General features: G+C 41.7%; 1 protein-coding gene across 1 annotated transcript; it reads right to left on the bottom strand.

Moving 5' to 3' along the window:
- Positions 1-5,810: 5,810 nt before the first annotated feature.
- nfil3-5 (nuclear factor, interleukin 3 regulated, member 5) lies at positions 5,811-17,769 on the bottom strand. The gene is made up of 2 exons (XM_055040821.1): positions 17,354-17,769; positions 5,811-11,209 (listed from the first exon to the last, which is right to left on the bottom strand). The coding sequence occupies exon 2, from the start codon at positions 10,674-10,676 to the stop codon at positions 8,832-8,834; it is 1,845 nt and encodes a 614-aa protein (XP_054896796.1). The 5' UTR covers positions 10,677-11,209; positions 17,354-17,769; the 3' UTR covers positions 5,811-8,831.
- Between the last annotated feature and the right edge of the window lie 733 nt (positions 17,770-18,502).

Below are 18,502 nucleotides of genomic sequence, written 5' to 3'. Positions count from 1 at the left end.
AAATGAGATACGAAATGAAGATACTCAGCGTGGCCTACTTTATTTACAAGAACTAGAATGTGAAATGGAAACATTAACCAAGTTAATGTTTGAGCATGCCTGGCTTCGTTGCACAACCAGCTCCTGCAGCATCCCTCTCCTGACGGTTTCCTCCCCTCTGCCTCCAGGTTTTCAGGTCATTAAGCAAAGATTTTTAACTACTAACTGATGTGCATAACATCAGTTACGTAACATCAGATGTGGTCTGACGTCACCTCGCCACGGTTTAAGCGGCGCAACCTCGGTATGCGGCTGAGCGGCTGAGAGGACAGGCGGCCTAACACAAACTCCACAGCTTCATCCTCCTTACCTGATCCCTGCCTCTCCCTGCGCTGCTGACCTACATACTGCAGGATCCCGGTTACATAACCAGCCAGTGTTGTTGATCACCACAGGCGGCAGCAAGGCCAACACCCCCTTCTCAGCCTCTAACTTTCACAAGCACGGTATTACAGCTTAACTTTATTTAAAGAGACAGTATGTCTATCTTACGTGAGGTTATCTGGTGGTGTCAGTGTTAATCGGCACCTTGCGTTCACCGCCGTCTTCAGGGAGGAAGATATTTCTGTCTGAAAAGGTGAGCTGATGGTGCAGTCGGCTTAGGAACAAAGCAAATTTCTGCTGTTCTGAAACAATCAAACAAAAATCATGTTTTATCAACACCTTCAGCACCTTTGTATTAGATGGTTTTCACTAAAGGTGTGCCGCATTGCATATATTAGCATCACTCCGATACCGGTATCACTCCGATACCGGTATCACTTCGATACCGGTATCGCTCCGATACAAACTTTGATACTGATATTCATTTGATGAATGACCTGCAGGTGTTTTTTTTTCTTTCAGTTTTTCCTTTGAAGTGGTTTGTTTACGTGGAGGAAGGAATCTGGACAAACTTTCTAAAAATGCTTTAGTTTAACACGATAAGCAGAAACAAAAGAAAAACAAAACGTGTCTGTGTGCATCTTTTTATTTGAGAACAATTTAAAAATGCATGTTATTTTTTTTTTTTAGCTTGAGTTGAGAGACTATCATGCCAAAAGTAAAATAAAGATTATTTAATAAAATTGGATTCTCTCCAACTTATTGTCTATAGTGAACTGAATTGAACCGAATCATGTTGAATTAATTTGAACAATTCAATTCTTGGAAATAACTTCAATGTGATTGAATTTAACACCTTGTTTTGATAAAGTCCTGCTCCTTCGATCTGTCGTGCAAAGTACATTTCACAAAAAGATACTGACTGTTCATACCGTCCTGACAGAACCCTGGTCTGCTTCTGACAGAGATGGATTCATTCGGAGGCGAAATAGAGTAAAAGTCAGATCAAGTAAGACTCCACACAGTCATGCATCCATCCCTTTGCTCAGATTCTAACATTTGATTGACAGAAAGGCAACTGCTTAAATAAAGTTACAAAAAACAAACAAAAAATAGTGTCTCTTTCAATCCATCTGATAATCTGCAGCTTTTTCACACAGCATTCCTCCATGAAGGTGTTTTGGCTGAGAGGAAATAATCGGCCATTGTGAGCCACTGACCTGCTCCCTGGAACAGAATAAAGCTTCTTTCTGAGCACTTTGCCGAAGTTTACTCTGTGGAGGGATGTGATGTAACCTTCCCTCCCCCGTTCCTTCCCGGCTCTCATTCTCTCCACTTTGAATAACCCCTCTCTTCTACATCGCCGCTTGTCCCTCTCCCATCCCTCCTCACTGACCTAGTTTTTTTTTCCCTCTCCTGGCCTGTTTTCACAAGCCTCTGCACAACACAAAGCAGCTTGTGCAGCTCAAAGATGGGCTGGAGGAAAAGAAGGGGAAGAAAAAGAAGAAGTGAGGGGAACGAGTGAGAAAGTGGAGGAAAACAGGAGATCCGATCCAAACGTGGTTTCTCAGGAACGTCACCTTGTTGCAGCTGGCTGCTGGGTGGCGCAGAGAGCAGGAGTGAAGACAGAAAAAACACACACACACACAAAAAGAAGAGAAGAGTTTCATATTACTGGTTGGAACCACCAGATCTGTTTGTGGTGAGCCGCTGCCACCACACACCCTTCACTCAGTCAGCCTGAAAGTGAGAAACAAGACAAGAAGCCGTACACCTGATTCACTTGGCCAAGTTGCTCAACGTAAACCACTCTGAGCATGAAAACACGCCGTGAAGTTCCTGGGAGGGGCTCCCTGTCATCCATGTTGACATTCTCCAGCCAGAGCTTCTGTCATCAGCTCAGAAGAGGGAGGGGGAAAAAAAATAACCGTGTTTATGTTGCAGATTGGAGCAGCGCGGCGAGCTATAGGCTCTCCTTCCTGTCATTTTTCTTATGTAACTCCTGCTCCTCTCATGCCAAGCTGCTGTTCCCAGCAGCAGCCGTTGCACTGAAGGCAGGCAGGATGGGGGCCGGACGGCTCTGGGTTCGCAGCCCGGCGCTCTTCTCCCCTCCGGGCTGCTCTTGTGTAACTTACCCTGTAAAGCACTGAACTGAATCATTGTGCAACTCTGGGCAACACAAGACAATTTAAGCTAATAATTGGGCTTTGTGACACAGCTTCACTCAGTTTTACATGATGGACTGCCTTCTTTTTAATCTCAGAGATGATGTGTGTTCTGTGTCATCTAAAATGTATTTAGTGTTATTTGAATATTTTCCAGTAAGTGCAACAAAAACTGGATATATACAGTATTATGGCACCTTGTAAAAAGTGTTCACGTCCCTTAAACTTTTGAAACTTTAGTCCAGTTGCAACCACAGACCAAAGCAGGATTCTGGTGGGATTTTATGTGATCGACCAAAACAGAGTGCTCCATGATTTTGACAAAGAAGGAAAAGAATTTCAAGGATTTTATTCACTTCTTTTTCTTTTTTGCCAAAAAGTTGAAGCGAATGCCCTTAGCACTTCTTAGTGAAGTCCTCAGATGAATTGCAATCATTTTTATAATTTTTCTTGTATTTTTTTTTTTTTCAAATATCATTATGACATTTCTTTCACCATCAATGATTGAACAGCACAGTTTTAAAGCTGGCTTTTGATTCAGCTGTGAGTCATTTCACTAGCATTTGTCATCTGGACCAGGAGTAGGCAACTCCAGGCCTGGAGAGCCGGTCTCCTGCAACTCTTAGACGTCTCCCTGGTCCAACACAGCTGATTCAAATAGCTGAATCACCTCCTAAATGCAGTCAAGTTCTCCAGAGTTCTGCTAATCACCCCATTATTTGATTCAGGTGTGTTGAAGTAGAAACACATCTAGATGTTGCAGGAGACCGGCTCTCCAGGCCTGGAGTTGCCAACCCCTGATCTGGACGAACCCAGTTTGGGTTTTCCCAAAGAGCCCAAAATACGGGAACTTCATGGCTTCCAACATGGATCCATTTTAAGACCCAGATCTAAATCCAAAAGTAAAACGGTCTTATTACCCAGAAAAAAAAAGAAAAGAAGAAGTGAATTACAGCAGTAAATAATAGATCTGTTATGGTCTGTCAATGACTTTAGAAAATATTTGAAACTTTCCGATGTGTCCCTGGTCCAACACACTGGCCTCCTCAGCACAGCACAGAAATACGAGGGTCCTGCAAACGTCCTAAACATCCGATTCAGCTGTGATGAAACGGCCGAATACCTTCAAGCTGCAGGACACCAGTCCCTCTGGGGTTGAAGTTGATGTCCCTTCGCTTATAGAAATGCATTTTGACATGTTTGAATGGTTCAAACTCCAGGCTTTCCGTCAAACCTGACTGAACTTCAGCAGTTTTGTCAGGAAGAATGGGGCAAACTTCCTCCAGCTGTGCAAAGCTGGTAAACATACTTCAAAAGACTCGTGGCTGCAGCAAAAGGTCCTTTGAGGTTTAACACAAATTCATCCTGCACTTCTCAGATTTTTTTATTTTTTTTCCACATCAAATCTCCACAAGATTAAAGTCTGGGTTGCAGCATGACGAAAACGGCCAAGAGGTATGGATACCGTTACGATGCACTGTTATCATCTAAATATTCTAAAATGTCTTACTGCCAAGACACTTTAACCGTACAAGGACCTTTGACACGTTGACGAGCAGCAGAGCTCACCGCGAAGCTGCAGTGCTGCTCAAAAAGACGGAGTCTTCACACACCAGCCGCATAGCATGACAGTGTCTGATTATGTAATAGTCAGGTCAATGTGTGGCTCCGGAGTGTCGATGTGTTTGAGAAGTAAAAAGCAGCACAGAGGCGCTGCTCTAAAGCTGGCTCTGATGGAAAGGTAAGTGTGCATTAGGAAAGCACTTAGTGAGCAGCGTGAGTCAAGCATCTGAAATGAAGGCCGGAGGTCTGGAAGAATGGAGCCAGCTCCAATGAATCATGTTTTCTTGCTGGTTGTAGGCAGAAAGAGGAATGCTCAGAAGAGCCATGAAGCTATAAGTAAAACTAAAGATCTCTCACACCTGCTCGTGTCACAGCGTTGGTATTTCCTGTAAGATGTGGTAGAAATCAGAGTAAAACACGCGGCTCTGCTTTACTGCACAACAGTCTCAGGAAACATCCAAACTTGACAAGGTTCAAGATGTTTCTTCTCGAATAATGTCAGTTTTCTCCAAGCTGTTGAAGTGATGATGTCGCGGTTTATTAAATGTGTGTCGGTTTCTGTCTTTTTGGTGTTTGTGAATCTAATATATTAGTTTCGTTTAAGCTGGAGACACGCTTTAAAATGAGCCACTGCTTATTGAATGATATAAATCCCTCCGTTGTCATGCCACCCAGGTGACAGTGGTGGTGGACAGGGAGGTATTGATCGTTATTGATTGTCAAACGTAATGAATATTTTACTTCACATGAAAAGAGGCCATTTGGCAACTGAGGAATCTGCCCAGGAAACACACTTCTGCCATTGTCTGGTTCAGCAGTTTAACAGAAGGAATGCGTCCTGGATGTGTGTGTGTGTGTGTGTGTGTGTGTGTGTGTGTGTGTGTGTGTGTGTGTGTCCACACCTCCTGAATTTCTCTCAAGTTGTTCAATTTTTTTTTCTAGGCTTTTTTAAACCTTGGAAATAAGGTTTTAGTTTTCCCTTGTGCCCCTTTTTCTACCACATTTTTTTCTTCTACTCAACCTTCCATGTTGCACACTGTGCTCTAAGGGAAATAGATTTTTTATAGAATATTTCTGGTCATACTGACCACTCAAAGCGTTTTATACCACACAAACACTTTTATATGCCGATATAAAGATTGGAAGGCAACTTAAGTGTCTGATAACGTCGACATGTGGCAGGAGGAAGCTGAAATCGAGGAAACGACTTCCAGATTACAAAACTACTACTCTACCATTGAGCCACTAAGCTGTTATGAGCAGCGAGCCTGTTTAGCAATGACCTTATGTGACTAAAACTGGAGTCAAGTTACCTGTAATTACCTGTAATTGTGTAGGCCACATTATATTTCTGTATGAAAATATTTTCCTATAAGTCCTATGTAAAATTTAAATTTCTATTATTTGCAGTCCATAATTGCCTAAATGTTTGCAATATATTACGGTGCACTTATTTTGTAGAATATGTTACTTTTACTCAAAACTGAATTACATAAATGTGATATTCAAAACTATTGAGATATGTGTGTAAATCATTGGGTTTATGCAAATGTTGTAGTTGTATGACACTTTCAATAAAACAGTCTCAAAAAGGCCAAAGGAGGCATTCTTTAGTTCAACAACCTTTAATTTCCCCCCATTTTCAATCTTTCACAATTAAAATTGAGTGTTTTCTCTTGCAGCCATTTGCATATCAACGTGAATTATATCAATACATAATTACTTCTGAACAAGATGTTTATTTTTATTTTTTTTTCTCCACTTTTAGGAAGCCTTTAGGCAAAAGACAAAGATTATACAGTAACACAGAATACAAATGGTAACTGCAGCAAAGGGTAGCAATGGGTAAATACACCGCACAACAAGAAGAGCTTAGAGCATGAATGAAACAAGTGGCTGAAAAATACACACAATAATAGAATAGAAAAAAAAACAGTATTGATAAAATATTATTAAAAATAATAAAGACAGCAGTATACAAGAGATAGAGACAACTTTACATTTATACATAGCGGCCAGAGGCAGGCACCAGGAAGTAAAACAGTTTAAATACCGCATCATCTACTGCAGCTACTGTAGCTAAAACAAATCAGTGCAGAGTTGAAAGGGGTCTAAGACATTGGCCAACATGGGGACGAGGAACAACAATAAAGAGGCACCTTATCCAAAAGAGAGCAGCTTTGCTGGTTGTGATTGGAGAGACGGTTTGTTTGATGGATTCAATGGATTTTGCTGGATGAACTGCTAACAAGGCTTGTGCTTGTCAGGTTCAGCTAAAGGCCATGTGTTGCCTTAATTGATATGAAAAAAAAAAAAAAAAACTGGTCAAGGAGCGCAGATGGTTTGAGCAAGAATCCCACTTTAAACCTGTGTTCGAAATGTCCACTCGTTCACTCATATAAAGACCTAAGTACTGGTGAACTAACTAATCAGTGACTCGAATTAACAGTTTTCTTCTAATTGACTCTGACACATGTTGTGTAGGATCATTAAATACATCAAGCATCAGTTTGGTCAAAATCAGGCGGACGTTAAGAACATGTGCTTAACATCCAATGAGTTTGAAAACTCATTGATACCTGCAGAAGCATCCCTAAATATGAGACGATGGACAGCATGAGATAATGTTGAGGCTGAAAACAGAATTAACATCAAGTGCATTTACAACACAAACATAAATGTGACACAAAACTGCTTTTACTTTTCTTTACTGTATCCACTTAAGCAACATAAAGAGTGTAACTTCAATATAAACAAATGCAAATAAGACCCATGGAAAGCTGTGAAACATCTCATACAAAACAACAGTTTTTAAAACTGTTGTATGTGTGCAAATAAACCTATGAGCATATAGTTGAAATTGGGCTCATTTACAGGTATTTACAATGTATTTTTGACATCTTTATCATCTGCTGGAACTTAAAACTTTCAGAAGTGCTTCAGGTCATTCTGACTGGGAATTGCAGGAATTAAGACATTTTCAGTCTTTGAATAGCAATTATTAGTTAACCCCTTTAATCCCACCGGCAACAATTGTTGCCAGACATTTTTAACTTCTGGAAGCTGTAAAAGAATTGTTGTAAAAGTCAGTAAAATACTTTAATAAAAAAAATATAAATAAAATATTTTGTACATATGTTCTTTCAAGTGTGGCAACAATTGTCGCCGCTATCATAATAGATAGACAGCACTGTGCTATATGCTCATAACTTTGAGCAAAGTTATGCATGTCATGATTTTTCTTATTTTTTTATGTGTATAAATAGGCCAGATTTGTGTAATTTAGAATATGCAGTTTCCCACCAGCAACAATGGTTGCTCAGTATAAAAGGTACATTCTCACTAACATGAAAATGTAATAATAATTACATAAAATGTAATCATTCATAAATAGGCCTATCATGTATTAGGGAGGTCCAAGGATTGAAATGCATGCACTTATTTTGCAGATAAAAATTCGGGATTAAACGGGTTAAGAAAACTAGTATTAACAAATGCTAACATTGGGATGCTAACACCATCCTCAGATCACTGAGCCACTACTACTAACATTACAATGCTAACTCTACAACGCATAAATGTAAGCACACAAGTGCCAACACTAGTCCTGACACTAGCATGACACAGCTAACATTAGCATGCTAACACAAAAGAAAATGGTTAGCATGCTAATGCTAACATTACCATGCAAGGTCAATTTTGTTCCTAGATCTACAGTCTATTTTAACTGACCTTCTCCGTGTATCACATGACACAAACGTCTACAGAACCACATAACATCGTGAAAGATTACATTCTGAGTTTCCAACAGAAACGGCTGTTTTGTTCATCGTGAACGAGTGGACAAGCTGAACACAGTCTGAGAACAAATGTACCTGTCTTCTTTTTTTTACGAGTAGTAGCTCACAGTTTTAGTAAAAGAAACATTTTGAGGCATTTATTAGAATAAAAAAACAGGACTGTACAAGAAGTTTCAAAACAACACGTATAACTTGGAAGTCTTTTACCACATCCCGTTTCTTTGCTAATTTTTTTTGTTTGTTTTTGCCACATTTTTTTCTCAAAATATATATTTTATATCTGCAAATTTATTTCACAGTAATATACAATCTAAGTGCCTTTGGGAGTGAAGGGGACTTGTGTGCTGATGGTTGTTTGAATCCAGTTCAATTGACCAGGCTAATGGTGATAAAAGTAGGTAAATGGGGGAAAGAACTGACAAAAAAAGGGAGACGATAAAGGAAATATGCATATCTTTGGTAAAAGGAATGCTCCCATAATGCCACAATATAGACTGACCAGCCAATAAGGCAGTTAATAAAAATGAATAATTGAATTTTCCTCAAGGGAAACTCCAACTCTGGAGTTTCATCCATCCCTCCTTAATCTGCTATTTTAATTTTGAGGGATTATAGGGAGGTAGGAGAGAGTAAAGGAAGGAGTTACAGGTGACACAGTGAATCTGATGGTGAAATATGAAAGAAAACTTCACTATCTGGTTGTGAGAAATTCTCCTTCGTAGTTGGAAACACACCACGCTCTGGAGGAAGGATGTCCGTCTTCCTCCAAAGCACAGATCTGGGATTTCGCATATCCTGATACTGACGTTTTCACGCAGTGCTAAATACACCTCACATAGATCACTGCCTGTCCTGCAAAGTGCCAGTGTGAGTTGTAGCTGTCTAGTTTCATCGAATGACAGAGTTGACAGGAAAATACACAAGCTGCTTATGTTTGTTCTTAATCTCGCCTCTTATTCCGTCCACTTCTTCCACCGATAGATCCCTTCTTCCCTCCTTCCTTTTTAGCCTCTGCCCTGTCGTTCACCTCGGCCTTGACTTCTTCCACATACTCAGTCTCAGTCTCTTTGCCCTCTCCGTTGGACTGGCCATTGGAAGGGTTGCTGGGCAGGGCTAAGTAGGGGTGCTGGGGAAGAGTGGGAGAAGGGGACATAGAGTTGGAGACCAGTCCCTCCACCTGCGCTCCAGCTGCCCCGTTGGACAGAGCTCTGTACTTGAGACGGAGCTTGTGAGGCAGGGCAGTGACTTGGACCTCTGTGTGGTATTCGCTGTGCAAACCGCCAGCTCCCTCTGCCTTCTGGTGGTAGTTGCTGATGTCTGAGGATGACGATGAGGGGGATTCGTCATCGGTGGAGCCCTCTTTATCAGAGCTACGAGGGTCTCCATCGCTTGAGGAGGTGTCTTTAGCAGAGGAGTTCTCCTGATAGAAGCCATCGGGTCGGGGCCCTCCTTCATAGGTGAGAACAGGGGGCTCTTCGTCCAGTGTGCCGAGGTAGCCATTGTGCTGTATGAAGGACTTGCTCTCTTCACTGCTGATGAGCTCAGGGGCAAAGGAGTTCTGGGGACTCTCGGTGTGCTGAAGACGGTTCTCCTGAGCCTGGTAGCTATAGCAGGGGTGGTCGTCATCTGGCAGGTGGGTGCTGTGACTGAATCTTTGCTGGAGCTCCTCGGAGGACTCGGCATGATCATTGGTGTATTCATACTGAGGTGAGTCCATGGTCTTTGTCCTCTCGAGCTTCTCTGCAACCTCAGAGATGGTTACTGAGCAGTCAGAGAAGTCTGAGGGCAAACTGTGCAGGATATGCTGAGGTTGTCTATTCTGCTGGGACTGCTGGTCCTCCAGCTTCTGGTTCTCCATGGGGTAACAGCCACTGCTGGAACGGTACAAGATGACACTCCTCTGTGAGGAGGTGGCCTGAGGAGCAGGACCACTGGTTTCCATGTGGCACTGCTGGTGCTCCTGCTGATGATACTGGTAGTCTCTGGCAGTTTCAGCTAATGTGGTGTTTTGCTGGTGAGGGGAAACCAGAGTGGTGTTGCCACAGTAAGCTCCATTTGGTATCCCATTGGCAACTCCATTGGGAATTCTATTGCTTTCCACCTCCATTCCCAAGGGCTCCTTCTTGATGGTGTAGCCAATGGGTTCAGGGCTATCTCTGGAAGAACCATCAGACATATCAGACACAGAGCCCAGAGGGGAGTACTTATGGAGCATGGTGTGGCGTTCACTTCGGCTGGACTGTTCAGCTTCAGATGAGTCAGAATTCAGCATCACTTGGGACGCACTGGAGTAGCCGCTGCTCGAGTGGTAGGCGTTGCTGTTAGGGGTGCCATTGCTGCTACTCCCATTGCTACCTGGGTTTCCATCTGCAGCACTGTTGGAGATCTGCTGACTTTTCTCCATGTAGGAAGATGCACTAATGAGACCAAAGCGCAGTTTGAGCTGAAGGAGTTCTGTCTTCAGACGGACGTTCTCTTCGTTTAGTGCCATGACACGATTCTCCAGCACCATATCATTGATGCGACGCTTCTCCCTCGAACGCTTGGCCGCCTCATTGTTCTTCCTCCGTTTTTCCCAATATGAGGCATCTTTCTTCTCATCAGAAATGAACTCTCGCTTGCGACGTGAGGTCACGGTTGATTTAGAGCCTTTGGGCTGGCGGCTGATGCGTGTTGAACCATCAGGACCAGGGGAAGGGAGGCTCCCATTGTAGGGAGAAAATGCTTCAACTTCCATGGTGCTTTTATTGGAGTTGGATGGGATGTTTAGACTGAGACTTTCCATTTTTTTCCAACTGGGGGCCACAGTATGACCCAATTGATGGGCAAAGGGGGGGTGAAAAAGACGGAAAAGTTATACAAGCCTTTTACTTTGTTGGTATAACGTTTGGCCTATGTCGCTGGATCAGTAAAAACTTCTGGATGAGGTATTTGTGCTTGATGAAAAGACTGCCTCATTGATTTGCTCTTACTTATCTTCCAAGGTCAAATTGTTCAAGTATCTAAATTAGCCAAAAATATTAAAAAGAGGTGGAACTCGACGAAAACTTCAGACATTGAAGTAGTGTTCTGAAAAATTAGTGTCGAAAAACAGGAAACAAAAGTTGGTGCTTGATTGTAGGGATATTTAAAGTGATTCTTCAAATAGTTCACAGTTCTCCAAAGCGTTGCAGGTGACTGAGTTTTTCTGCTTCTTCAGGAGCTTTTCAGGTCGCTGCTCTGGTTCTCGCTGTGTCTTATGCGGGATGTAGGTCAGTACGTCTTCTCCAGGGCTCTTTCAGAACTCCGCTTTAGAGATGTCGACCTCTAAGTGGGTTACTGAGGCAGCAGGAAAGAGAAGAAGGGAAGGAACAAAAGAGAGTAAAAGTTAGATGAAGTGCAGAAACATTGTGATATGACATTTATTTAATAAAACATTACGATAATATGTTTTGACAGAGGCAGAAAGCTGCTTGTTGTGCTTCATTAAGTACAGCAAATAGCTTGTTGTTTTTTGTTGATGCCTTAAGAGATTAAAAAAAAAGGCTGTGGTTACACATGTGCAGACGGTGCTGCATATGCAGAAGTCTGTTACATGACAAGGAGTGAAATTGGCTGACCTAGTGCAAGCTCTGCAGAGGCAAACTATTAAAGAGCTGAGGGAGGAGTGACTGAATTTATGTAGTGCTGATGGTTTACTATGGTGCAAGAAGAAAGAAACTGTTGATGCTGTAATTTCTGCTTTTTGGCCCGTGGGAGGTTCTAGCACAACAACAACATCTCAGTTTCTCTGATAGCCATTGCAGTTTCTAAAATTACACAACACTGCATGCTGAGCTTCCTAGTGTCATCTCAACTTTGCAGCTGAACAGGAAGTCTTTCCCACCCATCATGCGTTGCACTATAAAATTAAAAACAATGCACCACAAACGGATGTTGACGAGCTGCTCTGTGTTATGTAACAGCTAGGTTTGCTCTAGTTCCTCTGGTTTTCTCGCTGCGCAGTGTTGCACAGTTAGTATGAAGAAATTAATAACACATCACAACACTGAGCTCTGCAGTGCCTCACAAGCATGAAAACATCCTTTTATGACACACAGAGTGAACGTAATCTAGGTCACTGTGCCTCCGATTATAATGAGTTTGGCTTTGCTTTTTATTGACCGCACTGGAATTGAAATGGAGCTTAAATTAGACATTTTCGAATATGATCACTTGTGTCAAAATAGCCTCTTAAAATGTGTTTTTTAAGAATGAGATTTGAATCTTTAGTGAAGCCTAGGTTCAGCTTGATAGACACAAACAGAAAGAGAAACATCATAGTGTAACAAGTGACCTCTTTAAAGCTACTCAAAGAATCAAAGATTAGAAATAAAAACAGTGCCGTCATTGTGATCCAATCTAAAGCCAAAAATGTCACTTTACGTATTAATGGAGCATTTGTTCAACAGAAAAAACACCAATAATTAATTAGCTTGTGTATTTTTTTAGTACGTTCATTCAGAAATGGGTAAGAACTAAGTGAGCTCTTGTGCAAATATAAGGTTTGGATGCAGAAAGTGTTTTAATTATGTTGAAGCAACAGGAACCTCCAAATCTTTGCAGTATCTCTTTGCAGAGCTGAACAAATAACCACTCCTGTTATCCAAATAGTGAGGACATAAGGGTCAAAATCGCAGTCCTTCTTTAGGCCTGCATGAACATCAGGGAAACATGTTGCCGTGATAATGTTGATGAAAGTAGCAATAACCACTACCCACATTTCTCATATTGTGTTATTTCTTTTCTTTCATTAAAATGTCTTCAGTTGTTACATAAAGTGAGGTCACTGAGGCTGTTGGAAGTCTGTGCCACAGGCCAAATATATTATTAGCATGCAACAAAATTATGCATTGCACTTGAAATATAATATCCTACCAAATACTGAATGTAAGAAGTACTTTCTGTTCGCAATGTTGATCGTGTTTTATTGCTATGAAGGTTGCAATTTGATCTAGTGCGCAACCTTTCAGTAAAACCTAGTCAGTGGAACAAAATTGACCTAAATGTGTTGTTCCCCTTTCATTAGAGCTGCAGATCTAGTGCCACAGAAGTGTTTTAAAGTAATACATGTTATCCAATCTTTCTTGGCTTCCTCCAGAGTCAGTGACCCTGTTACATAACCCCTCATTTATTAAAAAAAGAAATGATATTATGACCTCAGACAACCTGAAAACTGCTCTGGATACAAAGCTGTTTATTTGCCTTTATGAATCTCGTGTCTTGTCTAAATTTGGCATGCAGCACAAAGAGATCCGAACTGAATCACACAAAACGATGTGGAAAAATGTAGGCTGAAAGCCTCCGCCCTCCCCGATCTTGGATAATTTTCATTAGGAGCGAGGAGAGAGGCAGCGTGAAAACAAAGGCGGGCGGGAAGAAAGCACGCACGCACACGTCTCTGCGCTGTCCCACTGACCTAGAAACGGCGCAAAGCAGTAAACACTCCTCCTGTCTTTGACGGTGCGCCACTAAATAGGTCAGTGGGACTGCAAGGGAGGGGAGAAGCAGGAGAGTATTAGAGCGTACGCTAAAAATAGTGAGAGGTAAAGGGGGGTAGAGAAAAGGGAGACAGAGAGCGAGATCTGGTGACAGAAGGAATTCAGTTAGTGGACATGAGAGGAATTTTAAAGACTCTGCTGCAGCACGATGAAACAAGGTGCACTCAAACACGTCATCTACATCGACATAAAAGGTTGTTTTTTTTCTCTCTTTCTTTTCTTTATGCAACATTAACTCCTGAGCACCGGAGTTATACCTTTCCCAAACACAGTACAGCAGAAATCCATGGCAGATGGGGAAATTATAACCAGAGATAGCGCAACGGCATTGACGTCATGGCACACACCCATCTCTGCAGCCAAATTCACTCCCATGCTCCCTCACAGGCCCGCTCAGGGAGGGGCTGTCGTTGCTCATCGCCTACGTGCTCTGAATTTTCTCCTTGTGAGGACCAAAGCTTGTGTAACACATTCTTATTACGAAGCGGCAGATGCCACAGGTTTACAAGCTGACCTCAGATACCTTTGCGTAGTCCTGTAGACTCAAGAGATAAGAGCTCAGGCACGGCTCATTGTATAATTTGCTCTTTGTGCGCCTCGAAAGACTGATTCACTGTAAGATGTTTTCTGGTTGTGTGTTTTCACAGAGGAAAAACAAACCCCTCCCCCCTGGGGTAGTTCACAGCCACTTGCCACTCGGTGGAGGAATGCTTCACCTCTGACCCTCTCCGAGGCAAGCGTGATTAAAAACGCAAAAAACGTCCTCTTCCCCCTCCTCCATGCTTAAAAAGATCCAACACCACACACGTGGAAGAGGCCCCAGATAGGAACCTCCATTTTTTTTTTGTTTGCACCAAGGCTTTTGTGTCAAACAAACCAGGAGGCGAGAATTCCCTCACACAAAAACTAACCTTGATATGTCAACGTGCCGATTAACAACGACTGGAAACAATTACTGCGGAGAAAAGGGTGCAGGTTTTTAAAGCATTTTCTTAATCAGTACAATTAGATTTCACAGTAAAATACGGGAACTGGGACAAATCAGGAATTACATCTGTAATCTTGTGCCTTTCAGAGCCTGAGCCAAATAATAATAATAATAAAAAAAAGTAGTCCACCCCGTGCCCTGCAAACCTCGTGTCTCTCCTCCTCACCCAGATTCAGGTCTGACCTACATTTGGAGAGTTGGCTGGGACGGAGTGAGCAACGCACCCATTGTGAAACCAGACCAACTGGCAGCAGCCGGACTCACCAGCGCTGCGCCTGCCCTCGCCAGACAGGGGTTTCCGATGCATTGCATCACAAGGCCTGGATGCCCTTCTGCTAACTTTACAACAAACCCACACCAAGATCTGGTATAAAACAGACAGAGATGAAGGAAGAGCTGCGTCTGGCTCACCCTATATGTTTTCTGGTGGAAGAAAAGAGGTAATCTGGTTAAAAATAGCACCAGCAGACACTGAGCAGCTGTGTTACATCACCGCTGAAAGCATTTTCTAAAAACACAGCTCCCACTGTGAAGATTTGCTCTATTTCTGCTTTGGAAATTAAAAACGAAATATGTAGAGAGAGCGTAGGAATCAACAGGAATCCCAGAATTTCCCACTAAGAAACTAAAACTTTAAAGAAGTGTTATAAACATTCTGGATATTTGAGTGCAAAACGTGTACCAACTTTACAATGCGCATGTTGAACAAGTCTCCTAACAGTTTGCTGAAGGGATGATTTACTCAGTTTTTCTAGGTCAACGAACGCGGCTGACCTCCGTTTCAAAATCCTCACTGAACACCTGAAACACGTGAGTGAAATGTGGACCTTTCCACATTAAATTTGCATTATTTAAATTTCTTTGCTTGACACTTTTACCAAAGTTAACACACTTTATTTGTAATCTAAACTTGACCTTCTTACAGATTGAATTTGCTCTTGAAGTGAAGAAACAGCTGTAAAACTGCCCTCTCTATTTATCATTTTTAAAAAAATTTTTGAATGTTTGGATTTTTTTTGTCATTTCACAAACTGAAGAACAAAAATAACTGAGTGTAACCTTTAATAGTCATGTGGCAATTCAGAGTTCAAGGTCATCGACGTTATTTTTTTAGATATTACTAGTTCTCTCTTTCAAACATTTACTGTCGATCAAACATTGTCTCAACTCACTTTTATTTCTTTACACCTTTACAGATTCCCGAATAAAACAATCAAATGTAAAACTGTTCAAGAGTTTTTGCTACTGCTCTGCTGATTATGTCATATCCTCTGAGTTTACTTAAAGGAAACTGCTCTTTAGAAAACGACCTAAAACAGGAACCAAAACAGCACAATAAATCGATCCACAAATCTGAACACAAATCTTTTCTAGTAAAAGAGGAATGGCGCCACAGCTGGTACATCCATTTTCTTTGATTCAAAAGAACAAAAATTTTCTTGCCATTTTGTTCAGTATAAAATTTTTATTTGTTTTTTATTTAATCAGGTAAACCCCGTTGAGATCTGGCTCTCATTTTCAAGAGGGACTTGGGCAGAAGTCTGCAATACAAAAAATAAATATTAAGGAATTGGAAAGATTGATTAAAGGCTTTTTTCAAGCTAAAGCAAGTTAGAGTAAGACAGAACATCCCCTCCGCCTACATGTTCATGTTCTTGCGCACTGCCAGTCAGCTGACTGAAAGAAGGCTGCTACACATTTTCTTTTGAATATTTTTAAGTATTTATAATCAAAATGAACAGTCGCAACGAAGAAACTGAAGCAGCGCAAACATCTTAGCCTTACTGTTCCTGGTAACGAAATGTCGCATTGAAACTAGTGAGCTACAAGCGACATGTTCATGGCTACCGGAGCAGATAGCCTGACTAATTAACCATCTAACATCAGCTTGTTACACTGGTGCTCCTTTGAAAAAGGCCTAATATTCAGTGTCACAAGTACTTTATTGCAGGCATTCAAACATGTCAACATTTCACCTTCTTTTTTAAAAACATGCTAACAAAAGAGTAGGTTTAGATATGGTTATTTGTTCCTGAACCATTAAATCACTACATTTGACACCTAATTACTATGCTATAAAACTGTTTTTAGCATAGTACGGCACGTTAAATAAAACATTATTAATGTCACAACAAATATGCTTCATTATACCAGCTATGATTAAATATTTGATGGGTTTTTCATTTCAAATTGAGGTCATTATATTATTTTTAGTGTAAACATTTATGTAAAGCTGTATTTTTTTAAAAATATCTACCTCGTGGCTACCAATTCATAATACTATTTAAACAGGTTATGTATCATTGAGAAAGATAAACCTTTACAATAAAGGTGCGTTTTAGCTGAAGATGCTACAGAATTAAGACATTTTGAACAAAACTGCCCCCCGACCAGACTCGATGTATTTGTTTGCGCACATTAAACACGTGAACGGACAAATTAATAACTCGGCAGCTGTTTGATAAAACGGAAGAAAAGGAGCGTGCCACGTGTAGGACATATTCTAGTAAGTGAATTAAGCGGACAACGGAGCCCGGCGGCGGCAGCAGCTGCTGCTGTCCGAGTTCACTGCAACGCACCACCATGAGGGCTTTTACCTCGCCTTGACATTGACCACATACACGCGCGCCTGCCTGGAGCCAAATGATAGTAATTAAAATAATAATAAAATAAAATAAAAAACACCAGAGACTTCAACAAACGGTGTCCGGCTCGGCTCCCCTGTGAGTCGTGCGTTACGTGACCCAAGAAGGGAAGCAGCAGACGCCTGAAAGTCACGCACGAGACGCGGGACCGAACCGGCGGAGCATCGAGTCGCCATGTGAACAATACCCGGCCACGAGCATCCCCCCTCCCCCGTTCCTCCCGTCGGTGAAACGGCTTCGTGCGAGGCGGTGAAATGTTTAAAACACGCACACAGGTGAAGGGTCCACGAAGCGGTCAGTCTCGACATACCTTTCGGCGTCCCGGAGGAGGCGCAGCAGCAGGGAAGGGAGAAAAAAAGGAAAAAAGCTTCAGGCTTTCCCCGACACAAAAGCTGTCTCGCTCCCGCTTCCTCCTTCCCGTATTGTCCCTTCAGAGGAGGAAACCTCCAGGAGAGGAAAAAAAAAAGAGAGAGCGAGCGAGAAAGAGAGAGAGGAGCCGTGAAATAAAACTAAGTTTGTGCGAGTGCCGCCGCTCGGCTCGGTGTCGGATGAGTCACTGGCTCGGCTGGATGTTGTCCCTGTCCTTTTTGGCTCGGGCTATCTGTGCGTCTGCTGCGCGCTGCCGGACACTTTGCTCCAGTTTCTCCGGCTCCCCTGCTACAGATATGTGTTAGTAGGTCAGCGGTTGCATAACAGCTCTTAGGCTGCCGAGTCACGTTTTTTTCGGTCTCTCTCTCTCCGCAGGAGCTCTACTGGCCCCTGTCTTTTTGTTCCCCTCTGCGCCCCATCTTCTCTCTTTTCGGCTCCTGCACTTTGCGGGAGGGGTTCATTTTATAAAAAAAAAATGAAAAAAAAAAGAAAAGAAACTAAAAAGGGTGTGAAAGCGTAACAACACCTGGTTTGTTGTGCTGTAGTTTGTAAACCATGCTCATTACAGGGTTTTTCCTCTTACGAAGACAAAATGAGCTCTTATGAAACCCGTGAGGAACTTTTTACTAATCCTTTAGCAACACAAGATGTTTACAAACATCTACCCCATAAGTCATCTGTAGACCAAGATAGTTCAAATATATAGTTTGTTATTCACTTATGTGTGTGAACACTCTTCCTCTTCCTGCTGGATCTGGTTTTGCTTGATACAATCAGCTCAAATTAATGAGTTTTTTGGGGAGATAATGTAAAATACAGAAAACTGTGGTGGAAATTAAACAATATTTAAAAGCAGACTTTAGGATTTAAATATGAAATATCTTATTTTTCTAAAAGTCTATCATGATTTTCTTTTTGACTATTTTTTTATCAATACCAGTGCAGTTCTGATAAGAGAACCTAATTGTTTCAAATAAAACCGCATAGAAAGTATTCAACCTTTTTGTTTCTTATAACCTGATATAAAAAAACTGATTTAACTTGACCTTTTTAAATTTGCCTAGATTGTCAAAATTACATCTGTTAGCTC

This window comes from Poeciliopsis prolifica, unplaced genomic scaffold (assembly GCF_027474105.1).
Source record: "Poeciliopsis prolifica strain line A6 unplaced genomic scaffold, Auburn_PproV2 SCAFFOLD016, whole genome shotgun sequence".
In the NCBI taxonomy this organism is placed as follows: Eukaryota; Metazoa; Chordata; class Actinopteri; order Cyprinodontiformes; family Poeciliidae; genus Poeciliopsis; species Poeciliopsis prolifica.
Note: the sequence above shows the minus strand (reverse complement) of the source record. Positions and strands in the feature narration are given on the sequence as shown.